The 22,063-nt window shown below is 34.5% G+C and overlaps 1 protein-coding gene across 2 annotated transcripts in view; it reads left to right on the plus strand.

The window, feature by feature from the left end:
• The window catches only part of LOC145270512 (uncharacterized), a 75,823-nt gene that overhangs the window by 9,180 nt on the left and 44,580 nt on the right, over positions 1 to 22,063 (plus strand). Inside the window, exons 2-5 of one of the 2 annotated variants that reach the window (XM_080126169.1) lie at positions 5,347 to 5,536; positions 12,111 to 12,241; positions 17,267 to 17,330; positions 21,353 to 21,765. In XM_080126169.1, coding sequence (XP_079982295.1) covers positions 5,347 to 5,536; positions 12,111 to 12,241; positions 17,267 to 17,330; positions 21,353 to 21,765 — 798 coding nt within the window. Of the gene's footprint in view, positions 1 to 5,346; positions 5,537 to 12,110; positions 12,242 to 17,266; positions 17,331 to 20,483; positions 20,551 to 21,352; positions 21,766 to 22,063 lie in introns of those variants that run through there. The other variant, XM_080126178.1, reaches the window with a different exon arrangement.

Below are 22,063 nucleotides of genomic sequence, written 5' to 3' on the forward strand. Positions count from 1 at the left end.
GTAGGGGTCCATATCCTTTTATATGATGTAATTTGACATTATATTATGAAAATGGGCTATAATGAGCCGATCCAAGTCTTTTTTCAGCTCTAGATATTGATCATAACTTAAGATTAGATTGTTGCCAAATTCACTAAAAAATCCTTAAATTTTTATAAAAATGCCAATTTTGAGGCTTTAGTGTCTGGAAATGTCAAATATGCCGAAAGGTTTTATTTGATTTTTGTAATTTCCAACCCATTGTCACTTTAAAAATCCAAAGGAGAAGTCTGGCAAAGCACCACAGTTATGTTTTTTCTCAATAAAATATCGCCCCAAACAAGCTCTAAAAAAGTGCTGCGGCACCACCTAAAATGGTAAAAATAAGGTACTTCCTCTCATTTGCCATCTTTCTAACCATGATTTTTGGATTCCTTGCCCTCAAAACCTTATATGTGTGAATATTTAGCTCCAGAGCTTTATTTTTTGCAACAAAAATGCAAATTTTGTAAAACGCCGGGAGTCGAAAATTCTACGTCATGAGATAGCAATTTTTGATTTCCAGGCCGAAACCAACTGTGAAAAAAAATATGTTCCTGAAATCCAACTGGGCTGAAATTGCAGATTTCTCTTAGTTTTAACCCAAAGTTTGTATGGTGTAAATATGAAAAAAATCCAAGAGGGGGTGTGTCGGGGCTGGATGAATTGGGCTGGAATAACCCAATTATCAAAAAACAAATATATAACAAATAAGTTACCAAAGGGAAGATAAGTTACTCTTTTTCTCTATCTGGGTGACTTATTTTAAAGCGTTTCTTTACTTTGAAACACGTAGAGCCGAGTCTTGAAGCAAGAACAAAAATGAGTGACATAGTATATGCAGTTAGGATATCCACAGAAGAATGAGCTTGCCTAAGTCTATAGTGTCAGAAAGAAGTTTAGCATTTACAATGTAGTGGACTAGTGTGATTGATTAATGAAGAGAGGAAGGAAACTAATGGGGCAATAATTGAGTGGGTTAATTCTTTCACTTGAATTCTTGAATATGAGTACCATAGAAGTAATTTTCCAGTTATCAAAGATTCAAGATTTGGTAAGGTATTTATTATAGAGTTTGGAGAAAACAGCGGACTATTTTTTTTTTTTTTTTTTTTTTTTTTTTTTTATAATGAAGCAGGGATGAGATCTGGACTATACATCTTGGAAGTGTTTAAGTTTTTTTGAATGGGACCTGATTTCATTCTAACTGTACTATTAAACAAATGTTCTGCTGAGGTTGCACCAGTTTTCTCCATACTCTTCAACAAATGCCACAACGAATCATACTTTCCTGACTGCTGGAAAACTGCTTCTGTGGTACCAGTTTACAAGAATTCTGGCAAAAGAACTGACTCATTAAATTATTGCCCATTAGTCTCCTCTCTCTTTTCGCTAAAATATTTGAGTCCATAATTAATCAAGCGAGGAGGTAATGACTGAATAAACATTTTAAATTCCTCCCAACCCTAGTGGAATAAATACTTTTGGGTGGGGAATGATATCATGACAACAGAATAGACGGGATACTATCCCCCCCCCCTCCCCAAAAAAGGTAATTCTGGGAGGAATGTATCATGATGAATCAAAATATATTACAAAATATATTGCATTGCATTTCCCAGACCAGCAAGAACAACACGCATCACTTCTAGATCTGTTTCTGACCACAGTTCCCAATGATTGTATAACGAATGCCCACAGCACACTTGGGAACGCTGATCATGCAGTGATAATGTTTGAAATCGCCCTAAACTCTAGAGCTAAAACTGAAGAGCCATTGCTCAAAACAGCGAGATATAAAAAGGCTGACTGGGAAGCCATTAGGAGTCTCATCAGAGCAAATGAGACCACTGAATGTTTCAAAACGGTAATTGAAGCACATGTTCCCACGTGGAATTTTTATAGCAAGCCTCACTCTCTCCAATGGTTTACTTGTGCAACTGCCATTGTACAAAGGCAGTATGCGTACTGCAAATTTAACAGACATAAGTCCAGTTCAAACAGACAGAAGTATATAGAAGCTAGAAGTAACTGTAAGAAAGAAATGGCGACAGCTAAGAGAGAATTTACTGAAACCACCAAAAAACGTATCGAAGCATAAAAATTAGGAACCCGTGACTTCTGGAAAATCTACAACAGTGTAGTAAATAATGGGCAATCAACAATTCCCCCACTATCCAACAATCACGAGGTTGTTTGCTCAGCAACTGAGAAGGTTAACAGGCTTGCCAGTCGGTTTGCCTCCAACTCCACACTGAACCCTGCTAACCACCTCCTCCCTAACTTTCCTTTGCATATAGACGCCACACTAGATGATCTGAAAATCACTCCTTCTCAGGTGCATGCTATCATAAAAACCTTGACACTTCAAAAGCATGTGGACCTGATCACATCCCAGCTGCGCTATTAAAAAAATGCTCCGCTGAAGTAGCTTCAGTTCTCTCCAAACTTTACAACAAATGCCTTAATAAATCTTGCTTTCCGGACGGCTGGAAAACTGCTTCTGTAGTACCAGTTTTCAAGAATTCTAGTAAAAGAACTAACCCATCAAATTATCACCCCATTAGCCGTCCTCTTTTCGCCAAAATAGTTAATTAACCAAGCTCTACTCCATCACCTTACAGATGCTAAACTTCTGACCGACCAACAATATGGATTTAGGCAAGCCCGCTTTACTACAGATATCCTAACTGTAATCGTTGAACGTATATACCATTCACTGGACAAAGCAGGGGAGGGTAGAGCGGTAGCTCTAGATATATCTAAGGCTTTTGACAGGGTGTGGCATGAAGGTTTCTCAGAAAAATCAGATCATACGGTATCACTGGACGAATACTTAACATAATTAATTCCTTCTTAGGTAAGAAAAAATCCAGGTTGTCCTCGATGGTTGTACATCTAAACAATATGATGTAAATGTGGGAGTGCCTCAGGGGTCTATCCTTGGACCTTTATTATTCCTAATATTCATAAATGACCTCCCTGACAAAATTGTCTCTGAGATGGACATATATGCTGATGACACCACGTTCTATAACAGGCATGAAAGGAAAACAAATGAACACTAGGGAAATGGCAGAAACACTAGAGGATGATCACCATTCTGTAGTGGAATGGGGACAAAAATGGATGGTCACATTCAATGCTGCCAAGACTAAACTTGTTTCCTTCGATAACTACAAGAAACTTTCTCTACCACCAATAGTAATGGCCGAAGACTCATTATCTGAAAGAGAGCTTTGCCAGGACTCTGCGAAGAAGGTACTCTCTTTACTGTGCTAGAAAGCTACTAATGCCTAAAAGTATCCTGTACTCTATAAGGCCACCATTCACCCATGTATAGAGTATTGTCATATTTGGGCTGGTGCATCTGCTACTAGTCTCTCGCTCCTAGACAAGGTTCAAAAGAGAGTCGCCAATCTGATAGATCCTGAACTGTCATCTAAGCTTCAGCCTCTGTTCCACTGATGAAATGTTGTATCCCTTTGCCTGTTCTACAAGTATTTTAATGGTGAATGCTCTGAAAAACTGCAAACACTTGTACCCCCTCGATGTAAATACCCCTGACAAACCCGACAAGTAGCTAAATCCCACCCCTTCACAGTAGAGATCCCTAGATGTAAGAGAGCTTTCTACTCCAGTAGTTTCTTCCCCGGAACCACTAGACTTTGGAATTCTCTTCCGGGTCCCTGCTTCCCCGACTGTACTGACGTGCAGAAGTTCAAGTGTAACGTGAACCAACATCTTGCTGTCCAACTCCCTACATAGAACCCTTGTAGCTTATGTCCCTGATAGTATTCCCCTACATCAAAGTGGCAATGGGCCTTGTTTGGGGTGAAAATGTAATTAAAAAAAACAACAAAAAAACAAATTTTCCACAAAGGAGGATATAAAGCCTGAGACACTTTATCCACTTTCCCAAAAAAGAAGGTAGTCATGCCTGGTAGAATGACATCATAGCAGCAGAAAAGATATTACAATACATCTCTCCCTAATGAAGGAGGTAAGGCCAGGGAGGATTCCCTCCTCACATGAATGTAATGCCTATGAGCATGGTATCATGATAACAGAAAAGATACTCTCCTCCATGCATATACAAAAGGAGAAAGTAATCCCTAGGAAGATGGTTTCATAAAAACAGAGCAATGACTACCCTCTGCCCCCACTGTCAAAGGAAGATGTAATACATCGGAGAATTCCCCCTACCCTCTTAAAAAGAAAAAAAGAGGTAATTATTAAAAACAAAACTGATACTACATTATGCATCCCTATTAAAACATGATAAAATAGATTAAATCAGTTTTTTTTTTTGCCTAGTCATAAAAGCGTTACTTTTTGGCTAAGATAAATGTGTAGCATCTGTATTTAGCGGCATCAGATGTTATCCTATAGATGAAACTATTGTGTTGATATAAAAAATATGACCAAAGAAATTACAAATGCATCTTACAGAATATTTATTAAAAAATGTTTAAAAAATAAATATATAAACTAGGAGTACCTAATGATGCTTATGGGTGTTTGCAGAATACTATTTATACAGTATTACAAAATGTTATGTTGTATCATAAAATTAAATAAGCCTAATCCGTTTTGATGTTAATATAATTAAGGGGGAGACTTTTTTATCACTTAGCTATCTTAATTATTGGAGTCTGTTTTGACACTTTTAAACTTTTATAAATTTTGAATCAAGCCTTTTGTCTATAACTCTGAATCATTTATATGAGAAAATGAAATGTTACAAACAAGGTGTTTATTGTTTTTGATAACCCACTGATCACCCAGTAATCGTTAACTTAATTCTTCATGTTTCTTGTACGTGGATAGAATGGTGAAGAAATGAAATGTAATTTTTACCAAGTTAAAAATGAATCTTTTTTTTAGATAAAAATAAATTCTTATTTGTGTAAATTCAAAAATATTTTAATTAAACATTCCCTTTTTTATTACAACAAAATTAAATAAGCAAAATTATTACAATAAGTGTGTTCCATACCTTTCTTCTTTTTTTCTAATGCTTACTGTAATAATTTTACAGCCATTTTGACTGCAGAGTTAAAAAATTTTTTTTTAATATAACTCACTTGTTTTTTGATTTTGATAATTTTGCAAATTTTAGTTGAAAAAAAAAAGCATGTACATTTTTTTTTAAATTCAGTATCTTAAGATGTTAATTTACTAATTATCGTTGAAATAGTTTCAGAAAACTGCTAATTATTTTTCCAGGGATTTTAAAATTTGATTTATTCAAATTTCAATGAATTTGTTTTTTCTTATGCATTCTTATTTGTGATTGTTTTAAAATGGATTTCTCTTTTCTTCCAGCGTCAGGAACACATCAGTATCATCCCCATAACTCAAGAAGTCGTCATTGATAAGTGTGCTGCTGACAATTGCTGTGATGGCAAAGTGCATTGCCCGTTCTGTGATACTGACCACTTTAAGCCGACAAAGTCAACAAGAGTTCGAGATCACCTGGAATTATTGCACATGTCATATGCTGTTCAAGCAGAAGGTAAAATATATATTTTGAGTCCTACTCAAAAAATTACTCGGGTTAAATAAGTATAGGGCAGATTATCAAGAACCCATTTTTAGATAAATTGATATCAACTCAATTTTAATTGTCTAAATATTCTATAATTATCATCTATGCATTTCTTTTTTTGCCGATATTTTCGAAAGTCATCCTCTCTTTTTGATTGTCTAGCCTTAATTAAAACCTCCATCACTTCCGGTTTGGCAGTGGTTGTAACAGCAAAGACGTCGGGTTTTTTTCCTGTTCTTTTCCTCCTTCGTGGTACGGGTTCAAGCCTGCATTCCAACTACCACTTTTTTTTCTCAACATACACCTTCAAACACCTGGGCAACGCCGGGCTGAAATGCTAGTGTGTGTGTGTGTGTATGTATGTATATTTCACTACACTGATGAAGACTGAAGGATCGGTCGAAAATTATGTACTTATAAAAAAAGTTTTTTAATTTTTTTTCACAATATTATTTTGTATTCCTGCACGTCACCAATTGAAAACGAATAAAGAAAAGTTATAAGCTTTTATACTTTTCGTATTCTTTTTTATTCATATATATATATATATATATATATATAATTTTAGTAATAAGTATTACTACTCGCATATAAAATGAGACTTAACTTAAATCTCCTAAAATTCATACTAGAATTATTCAGATGTACATTAAAATTTGTTTTTATTTACTTTCATTCTATCCAAACAAGTATAACCTGTCCACATTGTGACCGCGTTGATAGGCCATGTCAGAGGTCGGACGCAACAGTTATAGTTTGTATGATCATTGCAGTTGGTGAATCTCCAAGACTCAAGCAGTCCCCCCATCCCCCAAAGGCTCCCTTTTGAGTTTGCAAGTCTCAAATAGGTCTCAAATGAGACAAAAAAAGGAAAAGAAAAATGATCGGTTTTGGAATTCTTCTCCAGCTCACCAATGATGTTGACTGTGCCTCAGACGCAAGAAGACATCATTCTTCTCAATTCCTCACATGCTGTGTGCTTATGAAAGAAGGATTCCACTAAAATAAACACCAATTACATTCCAATTCAGAAAAGAAAGCCTATAAAGTTTGAGTTGATCTACAAGCATATATTCAGCAAATAAAATATTAAATGAAGCTTTGTATAAGAAAAATAAAACCAAAAGAAATCGGGCAAAGAAATGTTTTCAGAAACACAAACTTTGTCCATGCACATTGAGATTGTTTTTTTTTTTCTTTTTTTTTCCCAGCCCTTTAATGTGTTACATCGACTGTTATAGCTTGAAGTATTAGTTCTGCTGAGAGGAAGGGGGATTTTCTGTGTTACGTGTTTGAGACAGTAATTGAGGTGGTGGAAGAGAGAGAGACCCTTACAATCCTCACGGGAATGGTGACAAACTCTGTCCAAAATTGCTCTGGATGCCCTTTTTATATTCTGGACTGTGAGTGGTGAGATGAATTCTCTGATCAATCAACTGTCTCCATGTCGCTCTATCATCAAATATCAACCACGCTGCATATCCAATAATTCCCAGATGTAACCCTTTAAGATAGACTTTGAGGTGAGTGTCATCAAAAGTAGTTTCCACATGTCAATCTGGGGTGTCAATCGGCTCAGCACACAATATCTACCGTATATGTCATCTTTTTGCAGACAAAACAATTATATCATTCTCTCACTGTTATTGGAATTTTAACCGACCACATTCTCTTTTTGAAGAATCAACAAAATTAGGAGAAAAAGTTATAGCCTGTTGTTTCTCTAACAACACCAGGTCTGACTTGCTATAAGCCAACCTGTAATGCCACACAAAGCATATTGCCACTGAGACGTAAGAGGCTACTATTAGGAGCCAAATTTATTGAAGGCATTCTGAGTGGGAAGTTGGGTAACAAAATGTTTGTTCACATTACATTTTTGTTCCTGTATATTGGTACAATCTGGGAACAGAGAGAGAATTCCATTGATAAGCAGTCTGGGGAAAGAAGCTATAAGAATAGAAAATTTTCCATCTTGAAGTCTCTACAGTAAAGAGGTGGGATTTCAATGTTTGTCAAGAGCATTTATGTTGAACTACAAGTAAGTTCATTGGAGCATATTCTGTGGAAATACTTGTAAAATAAAGCACAGAGATGCAATATTGCAGCGATGAGGCAGATGTTCTTCAAACGCTAAAACAAATTTCTTGCTGAATCTTACTTCTCTAATAGTCGGAAAATTATCTCTGTAGTATCAGAGTTCAAGAATTCTAGTGAACATACCTGCAAAATTATCACTCCCATCAGTCTACTCCTGCTTTTTGCTAAAATCTTAGAATTATTAACAAATCTTAGTATACTATCGCTTAAATGCTAAGCTTCTTTTTGATGAACAGTATGTAGATATCCTAACAATCATACACTGGATAAGATAAAAATGGCGGCCGACTATCTCTTTCACACGGTAAGTTTGGGAAAATGAGTTAAAAATAAAAAACTAGTCAAAATACTGTTAAAAACCCGCCGAATATATATCCGCTTATGTCACAGTAACATATATTGAACGAGTTTTTAACAGTATTTTGTCTGTTTTTTTATTTATAACTCATTTTCTCAAACTTATCGCTTCAAAGAGAGAGTCGGCCGCCATTTTAAATTTTCGAATACATCGGTAAACACTGTTTTTCGAACTGAATAAACATGTTACATTAAATATAAACACTAAAAACATATCCAGTTAGTTAGAAAAGTAACTTATCTTGCCTTTGATGACATTTATTTGTTATATATTTGTTTTTTGACAACTTTTTCAAATCTATGTGTATAGTAATACAAACCAGATTTTCATATATCTTTTGATTTTGAAAAAAACATTTGTGGCTGTTTGCAGTAAAACATTGTTTTAATTCGCTGTTCAAAACTAATGCAATGAATAAAAGTGCATGCAAGCTATATATCTACAAAAGTTTATTTTTTTTTTTTAACTATGTTTTTAAATTTGACCAGAAATGTGAGAAATTAAAATGGATTCATAATGCCGAATTGGTAGGGATTGTTGTTATTATATATTCTGAAAACCGAATAGTTCTAAACTAATGTTATTCTAATAACAAAATAGCTCTAATTAAACATATCAGGAGATTTATATTCATATTTTCATGTTTTTCTCAATTCGTTCGTGAACAAAAATTAAAGAACGCATGTTGTTTATACTGTGCTATGGCTAATACTACAACTGCTGCTCCTGCTGCTACTAATACTAAATTAATTTCATCAAACTCGAGAAATAGAAACATTTTTTTTCGGCTAGGTTCTTTTAAATTATTATCAATTACCGCGGTCCTACTTAACATAGAATAAAACTTTTAATTGATAAAGATAGTAAAAATAATGATTTCCTAACTACTGGGTGTCCGATGAAATTTTTTTTCAAAATGTTCGATACTCGTCATATTAAAGTCTTATTTTTAACACAACAAAAAGAAATGGTAAAAAATATTTTGGACACTTGACAGTATTAAGATTAACACCTTTTCTGATTGTTTCCTAAATTTCATGACGAAATTCTTCATACAATCATGGTATGGGCCTTTAGAAGACGGAGGGTCATTACAAAACCTTATCGAAAACGGCATTTTATGACGTTCACATTTTTATCACTTTATTTGCTTAAAACTCTTAAAATATCTAATGTACATTCACATTTATTAATTCATTTGAAAGTATATTCATTTCCGAACAAAACAGTAGTAATTTGAAGACTTGAAGTGCTTTGGTTTTAAAAATATGGCTATTTTAGTAGAACTACCTTGAAATCTGTGATTATCCAAAGCGTTTTTTTCGTCCGTGTGTATTACTAGATAATGGAATGGTTGGCATTACTGACTTTGCCATCAAAACTGCTTCTGTTTGGTGGCTAACATGTTATAAATTAAATACTAAACTCCTCAACTCTTCTGAATTGTTGTTTGTAAAACTTGCTAAAGCAAAAAGCAAAGTTCTGATGAATTGTCTATGATTATGAAGGGGTCAATAAGTTTCTACGGTCATGTGTAAACACAGTAGCCAAGAAAGAAAATGGTTGCTGAGTTTGAGTTTTATGTAAAATCTGGAACTGCAAGAAATCCTTGCTCACACATAAATTATGAAGATAATTGTTTGTAAGGAAAGTTTACTTTGCTAAAAAAATTTTTTTTTTCATATTGAATGACAAAACCCATCATTTGTAAGTTTCTATTTCAACCATCAATTGACTGTGTATAACGGTTCAGTACACATGGTAAATTACAGATTTCATACCTCCAAGAATTGGCTATTAACTGACGTTTGGTAATTTGTTGTATCATTTTGAAATATTTCAGTATAACATTCAATCAAACACTGTCATACAGAACTCACACTGAGAAGTTCTGCAAGGAGCTATCAATGTTTAATAGCTTGCTTGCAACTTTGGTTAACAGTTCTTGGGTAGCTGAGGCACAGACGCTAAGCCTGTCAGCTTTAGTACTGTATTACTTGACTGCAGAATACTGTGCAATGGCATTGGCTCGTTCCGCTCATGCTGCAAAGGTCGATGTTGAGCTCAACTATGCATGCAGGATAATTCCCAGCAACATGAAATCAAACAACCTGCAGAATGTCCAGAATCTCTCTGCTGCATATTCATCGAGAGGCAATAGTGAAGGCAGAGCATGACAAGCAGAGCAGTGACAATTGCCATCCCGTATATGGACATCAAGAAATACTGCAACACCATCCTCTTTCCACCTGCATTTGTGGAATGAATAGTCAAAGATGACAACAACGAACATCTCCCAGCACTGCTCTGAATTTCCTCAAAAAGAATGGGTGACACTCAACCAACCTCAAACAAAGTTTGCCAAAACACGGGACAACCTAAACAAGTCGGGTTATGTACAGGATTCTCAGCGCTAATGTGCAGTATATCATACACATTGTCACAGACTGGTCCTTAAACGAGGCAAGCTCTGGTGCAAACCTGAGAGATGCCTCTGGCACTACTAGATGATGATGATTTTGAAATTGTTAGCAAGTTGTAATGGTGTTAATTTCTTCAGCCCACATGAAATCATTGTCATAAACATCATTTCCAAGACTTGTTGGATGTATTCTAAGAACTGGCAGAAACACTAGAGGATGACCTCCAATCTGTAGTGGAATGGGGACAAAAATGGATGGTCACATTCAATGCTGCCAAGACTAAGCTTGTTTCCTTCAATAACTACAAGAAACCTTCTCTATCACCAATAGCAATGGCCAAGAACACATTGCCTGAAAGTACTTCTTTTAAACTCCTTGGCCTAACATTTACAGGGAACCTGAACTGGAATATAAATATTGCGAGCATTGCCAAGGCTGCTGCAAAGAAGGTAGGCTCTCTCTACCATGCTAGAAAACTACTTATGCCTGAAAGTATCCTGTACCTTTATAAAGCCACCATTCGCCCATGTATGGAGTACTGTTGTCACATTTGGGCTGGTGCATCTACTGCTTGTCTCTCACTCCTGGACAGGGTTCAAAAGAGAGTCACCAACCTGATATTTTCTGAACTGTCATCTAGGCTTCAGCCTCTGTCCCATCGGCGAAATGTTGCATCCCTCTGCCTGTTCTGCAAGTACTTTAATGTTGAATGCTTTGATGAACGGCAAGCACTTGTACCTTCTAAACGTGACTACCCCCAACAAACCCGACAAGCAACTAAGTCCCATCCCTTTACAGTAGAGATCCCTTGGTGTAAGAAAGCCTTTTACTCCAATAGTTTCTTCCCTAGAACTGCAAGTCTTTGGAACTCCCTTCCGGGATTCTGTTTTCCCAACTGTACTGATATGCAGAAGTTCAAGTGTAATGTAAAGAAACAGCTTTTTTACTCATCTCCCTTCATAATGCCCCCACAAATTATGTCCCCGATAGTTGCCCCCTACTGTGCCTTGTTTGAGGTGAAAATTGAATAAAAAAACAAAACAAAACTCGGCAGCCATTTTCTTTCTAGGCTGCTATGTAAAGCTATTCTAGTGCTGGGCAACACCAGATTGCCTTGCTGAGCAGACTCTGGAGTTAGAGGGTCATGTGTGATGGTTGACACTTTGTTAAAAGTTCCATAATTTGATAGTGTGGAATCTAAATTTAAGATTCTTTTTTAACTGTGTTTTAAGGAAGAGAGATCAGTAGTAGATGCACCAGCCCTGATGTGGCAACAGTACTCCATACATAGAGGATTAGCGATTTTTTAAAAGTATAGGATATTCTCAGATGTGAGTAATTTTCTAGCACAGTGTAGGGTGTTCACCTTCTTTGCAGCAACCTTTGCAGTGTCTTCAGTTATTTGTTCCAATTCATGTTGTCTGTGAATGTTAAGCTGAGGAGTTTGTACGATGAGCTCTCAGGTAGGGTGTTAATTGTCATGGTAACTAGTGCTTGAGAAGGTTTCTTGTAATTGTTAGTCTTAGAAGCATTAAATGTTACCATCTGTTTATGACCCCATTTCACTACAGAGTAGATATTGTTTTCTAAGATTTCTGCCATTGTATATTCATAGTAAATCTGTTCTTATTTGACTTTCATTAAGATGTTACTTTTTCAGATTTGATAATTGTAAAATGTTTTTGGAACTGTGGCCTAACAGCTGGGCATTATCACTGCCCATATTGTCCATCCAAGCTCCTTAAAAGGTATGCCTTCACCTGGCATCTGTACATGCATATGCAAAAGCTGGTAAGTCCATTGTTTACTGAAATTTCTTTGCAAATGTTTTTTGTTTTTCAATGCAGCCATTTTTTTTTCCCCTAAATTGTTGAATTTTTCAATATCTTCATTTACTGGTTTTGATGCTTATTTATAAAGAGATACATGTGCAATATGGCTTTCAACACAAAATAACAGGAAAACTTATGTATATACTTATCAGTTGAAAGTGTTAGTGTACACCAACAATTATGGAAAATAAGCAGGTAGAATTTTAATAAAAAAAGTAAAATCAATTTATAATTAATTTACTATTCGTAGTCCACAAACTCTAACATTTTTGTCAAGTCTGCACAGCATAGGAGATTATCTCCCTTTTTCTAAGATGAAAACACCATCTGGTCGTGCTGTTTTGAATTAATTGACTTCAAATATTAAATTTATTTTTTTTTTTTTACTAGCAGTGCTACCTGGCATTGCCTAGGGCAAAAGTGTAAGTTATTTCTATTACAATTTCTATCTCTTCAACTCTTTATCAGTCTATATTTTTATTTCCAATGTTCCCTTACTCCTCCACTCAGTCCATTCATCTGTAGCTGGACACACACACACACATGGACAACTTTTAGATGTATGATAGCTTCTGCGAGTAATGAGTCAGCATTTTCTTTTTAAATTAGTACATAGTAACATTGAAAAACTGCCGCTGATGAAACCTAGCACAGTTGACCCTCAAAAGGTGAATATTATTTTCTAAATTTTAGTTATTATTCATCCAGGACAACGATCAAGAAAATACTAACTTTGTGAGTGTTTGTTTTGTAAGTTTTGACTTTTAGCTGGATGTAAAAACACACATACACACAGACAACTGTAAAGATTAAAATTCTACTCAATAATTTTCTGTAATTTTTGGTATACACTAATATTTTTTATTCGATAAGTATATCCATAAGTTTTCTTATTTTATTTTGAACTGTCCTATTTTGTATATCTATATAAATAGGAACCCTGGTTTTATCAGTCGTTCATAATGCAATCAATGGTGCAATCCATATTTTTGTTCAGAATACAGTTTTAATAAATGACAGACGCTATATTCTATAAATATTCAAAAGAAAATATCTCCAAAGAAAAAAAAAAAAAAACTCTACAAAAAAGTATTTTGTGTAAAATTCCTCGTATACATATATTTTTTATTTTTAATCATGTTCACCCCAAACAAGGCATATCGCCACTTGGATGTAATGGGCTACTATTTAAAACTGTTTAGGGCAGATGAGCAAGATGTTGGTTTACATTACATTTAAACTTTTGCATGTCAGTACAGTCAGGGAAGCAGGTAGTAGGAAAGGAATTACAAAGTCTAGTTGTCCAAGGGAAGAAACTATCAGAGTAGAAGGCTTTCTGGCATTTAGGGACCTCTACAGTAAAGGGGTGTGATTTTGTTGCTAAGTGGGTTTGTTGGGGTATGTATGTCAAGAGGAAAAAGAGCAATGAATTCATTAGATTTCATTCCATTAAGATACTTGTAAGACAGGCACAGTGATGCAACATTGTGGAGATGGGACAGGGATTGGAGCTTAGTTGACGGCATGGAACTTATTAGATTAGAGACTCTTCCATTAACCCCGTCCAAAAAGGAGAGACTAGCAGTAGATGCACCAGCCCAGATGGAGCAACAATACTCCATGCATTGGTGAATGGTGGCTTTGTAGATATACAGGATACTCTCAAGCGTGAGTAATGTTCCAGCATGATAGATGAAACCCACCTTTTTTGCCGCAACCTTCGCAATGTCCTCAATGTAGTTGTTCCAATTCATATTGCCTGTGAATGTTAAGCTGGGGAGCTTGAAGAACTCTCAGGTAGGGTGTTATTTGTCATGGCTATCAGGAAGGCTTCTTGTAATTGTTAAAGGAGAGCAACGTAGTCTTAGTAGTGTTAAATATTACCATCCCTTTACAGCTCTATTCCACTACAGTGTAGAGGTCATTTTCTAAGGATTTTCCCATTGATCTAGATTTGTGAACATCTATTTTCCCTCGTACTTGCTATGGAGTGTTGTATCATAGGCAAATATACCCATCACTGACACAATGTTATCAGGGTGGTGGTTAGTGAATATCAGGAATAATAGTGATCCAAGGGCCGACCTTGATGAACTTTTTTTTTTTTTTTTTTTTTTTTTTATTACATTTTCATCCCAAACAAGGCACATTGCCACTTTAATGTAGGGGGCTACTATCAGGGGAAACATCTACAGGGGTACTATGTAGGGATTAGGGCAGCGAGATGTTGGTTCACGTTGCACTTGAACTTATGCATGTCAGTACAGTTGGGGAAGCAGTGACCTGGAATGGAATTCCAAAGTCTAGCAGTTCTGGGGAAGAAACTACTGGAGTAGAAAGATCTTTTACATCTAGGGATCTCTACAGTGTGGGGGTGGGATTTTGTAGCTTGTCGGGTCTGTCGAGGGTGTTCACGTCGTGGGGGCACAAGTGCTTACAGTTCTTCAGAGCATTCACCATTATAATACTTGTAGAACAGGCAGAGGGATGCAACATTTCGACGATGGGACAGAGGCTGAAGTTTTGATGCCAGTTTAGGGCCTATCAGATTTGCGACTCTCTTTTGAACCCTGTCAAGGAGCGAGAGACTAGTAGCCGATGCACCGGCCCAAATGTGACAGCAATACTTCATACATGGGCGAATAGTGGCCTTATAGAGGTACAGGATACTTTCGGGTGTTAGAAGTTTTCTAGCACGGTAGAGAGCCCACCTTCCTCGCAGCGGCCCTGGCAATGCCCTCGATGTAATTGTTCCAGCTCATGTTTCCTGTGAACGTTAGGCCAAGGAGCTTGAAAGACGTACTCTCAGCTAAAGAGTTGTTGGCCATTGCTATAGGTGGTAGAGAAGGTTTCTTGTAATTATTGAATGAAACCAGTTTTGTATTAATGTTATGCTGTTTGGATGTACGTCCATAAAGGACAGCCTAGATGATCCTTTTGTCTAAAAAGAATCTAATTATATTTAGTCTTTGTCCAGTTATACTGTACGATTTAATTTTCATTAGAAGCCCTTCATACCAGATTTTCTCAAATGCTTTGGATATATTATGGGCTGCAGCCCTGGCTTCACCCACGCATAGTATATGCGTTCAGAGATGACCATTAAAATATCTGTAGTAGAATGACATTGCCTAAATCCATACTGTTGGTTAGAGAGAAGATTAACTTTTGCAAGGTGGTGGACTAGTGCTTGATTGATTAAGGCCTCAAAGATTTTAGCAAAGTGGGGAACGAAACTGATAGGGCGATAATTAAGCAGGTCAGTCCTTTCACCAGAATTCTGATACACTGGTATCACAGAGGCCATCTTCCAGTTATTTAGAAAGCAAGATTCATTTGTTGTAGAGTTTGGAAAGTACAGTGACTAGCATTTCTTGATTAGTATAGCAGAAATTAGATTAGGCCCACATGCCTTGGCGGTGTCTAAGTTTATTATATCTCAAAGGTGATTTTCAGATCAAGTGTGGCTTCAATTCGAGTAGAAAAATTTGGGAGGAAGTTGTTTGAATCGCCGGGCAAGTAGTTCCGCCTTCTCAGTTGCTGTGCATGCGACTTTCTGATTGTCCTTTATTCACTACACTATTATGAATTTTACAGAAATCATGGGTTCCTATTTTCTGTGATTCTATGTGTTTCCTGGTTATTTCAGTATGCCTTTTTTTGGCTGTGGCTATTTTACTCTTACAATGATTTATAGCATCTATACATTTTTGTCTATTTGTACTTGTGACATATGAACCGGTGGAATGCATGCTGTCTTTGTGCAATAGCAGCTGCACAATCTGTATTTTAAGGAGAATGGGGCCTGCTAAAATACTTTCATGTGGGAACATGTGTATCAATATTAGAAGATGAAAATAAAGACAAATCTGATAAAATGAAAATATCATGTGCCCAAAATCATATAAATTCATCAACTAGTTTTATTTTTATAAAGCAAGTCACTTTTAAATGATTTAAAGCAATTATAAGTATTACAAGGCTGATTTCATTAATTTGAATTATTGTTGAGTTATATCCCTTTGTTTCTTCAAATTGATGATACGAAACAGTTCCTCTTTCCTTATAAAATTTAATTTTCTTAGTTAAAAATAGAACTACTTAATCAATTCATGTAATTTTTGGAATATATTTTTGTTTTATCACAGGAATATATATAAGACATTTTTCTTTATTTTTTTAGTTATGGAGAAATTATGAACAAGAAACTTTATTTGTATATATGAGTTTGGTATGGGTTCTAAAATGAAAAGCAATAATAATCAACTAGAGTTCATATTATAAACTACTATCTGTTCCTAATTGGCATTACCCAGGATTAAAAAAGTATTTAAAAAAAGGGGTGGGGGTGCTGGTAAAAGTCAAGATTGAAAATGAAGCTTTAAAATGTTTAGTCTAATCCACTGCCATATGAATTATGTTTACAGAATGTTGGTTATTTAATAAAGCTAAGCATTAACATCTGCGATCTGCTGCTTCTGTTTGGTTCTATTTTGTCAGTCATTATTGAAAAATGTCACTATTGTAAAACATTTGGAAGTGGAGAAACCATTTTATTTAACAGAAATTGAATAGAAATCAATTTGTTTTTTTAATAACATGAGGAAAGAATGCATAAAGAAAACTGAAGAATCAGAATGAAGTCTTGAGTGTGTAGGCATAAACAAATAATTACAATATAGAGGATTGATCAAGGATTGATGCATAGGTTCTTTATTATAAAGATGAAAGTGGGAATTATTTACTTATTTTAATTTTAAAAGAATTATAAGATTTAAAATAAAAATATGATATATTTTATTTCTATTTTTATTATGTTTTTATAAAATTATTTTTTATTGAATTGTGCTTTTAAACTGAAGTTACGAAAAATGTTTCCATTATTACATGTGTAGATTTTTTAGCATTTTATGTTAAAATTTATTCCATTGCAACATTTTCTTAAAGGCTAAAGTCATTTTCCTTTCTGTTTTTTTCTCCTCAGGGGAAAGATAAAAGTTGCATTGTTGTTCCTGACCCCAAAAATCCAACTACAATCAAAGGCCTTGGTAAGTTGTACTAGACTACCCGTGACCCGTTGGGTCAGTATGTTATATTAGCTATGGAATTAATGTATGAGCATGACACTTGTGATGTAAAAAAAATAGTTTTTGTGACATAACAGAAGCATTTCTATGAAAGTATATTAAAATGAAAAAAGAATATAGATAGATTTTTATGAGTCGTTCTGTTTATAATTGTTTATTTTTGAAAAAAACTTACAGCCATTGAATTATAAGTGGTTTGCCATACTTATAGGTAAATGTGCACTGAACAGATACCATAATACTTCAAGTTAAATTCATATTTTAAGATATCTTTTTTAAATGAAATTGTTAGTTGAAAGTACAGAATAGTTAAAAACACTCTCCCCATGTTAAGAATGGCTTTTTAAATATAAAATGAAAATAAAATGTTACTTTTTTTCATTTATTTTGAACAAACATTCATTACCCATTGGGTCAAATATTTAATTTATATGTTAATAAAGTCAATAAAACTAAGACAATGCGGAAATGAACGATGTAAAAAAAAAAAAAAGCAGAAAGTATTAACAATTGTTTATTTGGACAATTTAAACGTGAAAAAAAACCAAACAATTTGGACGCTGAAAACGTGCGCAGTAAAACAATATGTTTTACTGTCACGTTGATTATTTATTTGTAATGCAAATTAAAAAAACATTTTTGGGGTTATTTATTTATGTTTGTAGTATAAAAGAAAATGTATGAATGTTTTTTAAAAAACGTGTATTAAAAAATGGAGAATGAATTAAAAAAAAAAAAAAAAAAGAAAAGAAGGCGATGGGTAAATCGCAGTTGTTAAATGTTCTTAGGTTGTCAACGGGTTAAAGTAAATTTATTTGTAAGAAAATTGTGTTAAAATAACTTAAACATAATACGGAAATGAACGATGTAAAAAAAAAATGCAGAAAGTATTAACAATTGTTTATTTGGATAATTTAAATGCAAAAAAAAAAACAATTGGGACACTGAAAAGGTACACAGTAAAGCAATATGTTTTATTGTTGTGTTGATTATTTATTTGTAACGCAAATTAAAAAAAAACATTTTCGGGGTTATTTATTTATGTTGGTGGTGTAGAAGAAAATGTATGAATGTTTTTTAAGAAAGGTTTATTTAAAAAAATGGAGAAAGATTTAAAAAAAAAAAAAAAGGAAGGCGGTGGGGAAATTGCCATTGTAAATTGTTCTTATGGTTGTCAACGGGTCAAAGTTGATTTATTTGATTTGTAAGAAAATTGCAACAGTATAGTTGTAATACAGAATAGTTGCAAAACATTCCTACCCTTCCCATGTTAAATAATAATTTCTAAATAATAATGTTAATATTTCGGCGCACAGGTCAGATTCTGCAAAAGTAGCGATTTGTGTTTATTTGTGCCGTTATGGGTTTGTTTATGTATGCATGCGCAACCGGAAGTTGTAAACCGGATGTGGAGTTACAACACCTATTACAAGGTCATTTGAGTTTTATAATTGTATAGATTACAGTTAATGTGAACCACTTTTCTTTACTATTTTAACTTGTCAGAGCTGATAAAAAATAATCTAAGTTAAAACAATAGAAGACTTGGAAATGGAAAGTTTCTTTGTTTTTGTTAACTGTTTATCTTTAGATAATACTGATTATTTTCTATTGTATGATTTATTCAGAATGTTGACCAACAAGACGATTTATATTAATAAAACTATGAGACAACTTCACGTATGTGTGAGTGTTTCTCTTGTATCAATGTAACTTTGATAACACATTAAGAAAACATTTTTTATTAACTACTAGCGAGGGGTACCCGGTGTTACCCGGGTTTTGTAGGTGTGTGTGAAAACAAAACAGGTGCCCGTGAAAAAAAAAGCCTTGACGACGCGCAGTTGGAAAATAGTAAAGTGTGAAAAAAAAACAGGTGCGTGTTTTTGATTGACGTGACGGCGATAGGTATTCAGCAGTTAGCATTTTGTGTGGGACAGTTTTTAATGAGGTCAATAAATCGGTTTGTTTGTTTTTAAAAACCCGCTCCCTCGTCTCGAAATGAAAGCTACCGTCTGATATGACGAAGCGTTACTTAGCTCTCTAGAGACCACTGGCTTTTGGCCAGTGATTAGAGTCGAGTTTCGCTTTTTGTTTATACTGAAAACCGAATGTAACATGTGCCGATGTGGGGAAATGTGGAATAATTAACGTTTGAAAGTCAATAAAATTAAATAGACAGGCGAGCTCCGTGGTTAACTGTGAGATATTACAATTTATAGATGATATAAAAAGTTTTAAGAAGTTGTGAAGCGAGTGAGCGCTTCTCTGAAAGAAGCCTTTTGAAGACATCGAGGAAAAGCGTACATACATACATACATTTTCGCTTTTATATATATAGATAATTGAATATTAATTGAAATCTTTCTTTCTCGTATATAAAAAAAAAAACATGACATTCACTCTATGCTGGTTAGACTGGCTTCCACCAAAGGAGGAAATATCATGCCAATATTGCATTCACAAGTAATCCCTTGTTGCATGTATATCACTATCAGGGGAGATGTAATCAAGGAGAATAGAAAGCGAACCTCGGATTTACTTTTGGCAGCCTCATAACTCGTTTCCTTATTTTGTTCTTTAGTTCTCACATACTATAAGCAATATTTCTGATAAAAAGGGAAGAATTGCTGTTTTCTGAGTCTGAATCTATCCCTTTAACACTTACCACTGACTAGTTTTTGACCGTGAAGTAATATTCGTTTTAGCTTCTTACAGTGGGTGGCTTCATGCCTTGTCCGAAATGATTTCCATTAAAAAAAAGAGGCGTTCTTGTTCATAAGTCTCCCTTTATTAAAAAGCAAAAATAAAAAATCAGGTAAATTGATCAAGTAGTTTTATTTTTAAAAAGAAAATCAAATTTTGTGAAGCCTCAAAAAGACTCCTGCTCGCCATTTTAAAAACAAAGTAAAACAATCAAAGGGAGATAACTGAACAATAATTCGAACTTGCACTATTTATGTTGTAATGCCTATAAATTCCTAATAATTGCTTAAAATTATTTTCATTATAAAAAATAAAACTACTTGATCAATTTATATGATTTTAGAATGTTTATCTTTCTTCACGGGTATACACATCATATAGACTTTTCTTTTTATTTTTTTTAATATAGGGGGAATTCTGAACAAGAACCCTTTTTTATGGAAATCGCTTTGGACAAGACATGAAGCCACGTAATGTAAGAAGCTAAAAAAATACTACTTCAAGATCAAAAACTAGCCAATTACAAGTATTAGCTGGATAGATTCTGACCCAGAAAACCATTCTTCCCTTTTTGTCAGAAACATTGCTTATTAATGTGAAAAGGAAAGTGAGTTACGAGGCTGCCAAAAATAAATCTATGGTCCACTTTTTACTCTCTTTAATTATATTTATGTTATTAACCATTGCTATTTTTTTAATAGAAACATATTTCAAGATGTCTCTCTCACTGAAAATATGAAACTATTTTGGTAATATGTCAACATAATGGTCTAGAAAGAAAATGGCTGCTGAGTTTTTAGAATGCATTTAACAAATCTTGTAAATGATGGTTATGACAATGATTTCATGTGCACTGAAGAAATAACAATACTCCAATTTATCATGAAGCTGGCTGACAATTTTGAAATCATTCACTGGATTGTCAAGCATTAGTTAATAGCCAATTCTTGGAAATGTTAAATCTGTAATTTACCATGCGCATTGAACCATTATTCGCAGTCAATTGATGGTTGGAAATTGAAATGTTCAAAATGAATTTTCTCGTTCAATATGAAAAAAAACTCTTATTTAGAGTAAAGCAAACTACTTATGAGCAATTATCCTTATAATTTATGCATGGAGTAAGAATTTCTTTCATTTTTTTTTACATGAAACTCAAACTCAGCGGCGATTTGCTTTTCTTGACTGCCATGCCTACACATTATCAACCGTTTTACTGAGAACTTATTGGCATATTCTGTATAATTATTTTTAATATCTTTTTTTTTTTTTTGTAGGGCCTGAAATTCACTTGTGTAAAAAAGATGTTTGTTATAAAGAGGCTAATTCTAATAAAGAAACCAATGCTAAAGAGGCCAACGGCAACAGTGAGAATAATAATAATGCGGAAGATGACTTTAATCAGACAGATTCTCTCTCCACACCAAATTTAGAAGATTCTACTGCTGCTGCTTCTTCAAAAACAACAAATGAAAATAATACAATCACTGATAATGGACCTCATTACCATTGTCCACTTTGTAATTTAATTTGCAAACGAAGAAGCCCACTCATTAATCATTTATGGAGATGTATGGAGCGACTGCGCAGTTCACAATCGACGGTAGATGAAAATTGGAAAAAAGCTCTCAATCCAGACTTAAAGGAAGCAAACAAAATTCTGCATCCTCGTGACGTCAAAGAAATCAAAGTAAGTCAGAGTTATCTCCCTTTAAACACGCTTAAAAGTTCCTTGTGCAGTGTGAGATTTCAAACAAATGCATTTTTGGTAAAATCACTATTACATATTACTTTAGGGGTGCTAGCTCATTCTGCTCTCCTACCGACCTTGTGACACATCCCTTCACAGTGAGAGAGAGGTAAATACCTACCAAAGGACTGAGAGCTAAACCTCTACAAGAGCAAGTAGGAGGCTTTTAACTGTGGTAACTATTGTGATATTAAGCTTATGACAAAATAATAAAGCTGCTTGAGCATTATTTTAGATT

The sequence above is a fragment of the Euprymna scolopes genome, chromosome 4 (assembly GCF_053919585.1).
Source record: "Euprymna scolopes isolate OS-2025 chromosome 4, ASM5391958v1, whole genome shotgun sequence".
NCBI lineage: Eukaryota > Metazoa > Mollusca > Cephalopoda > Sepiida > Sepiolidae > Euprymna > Euprymna scolopes.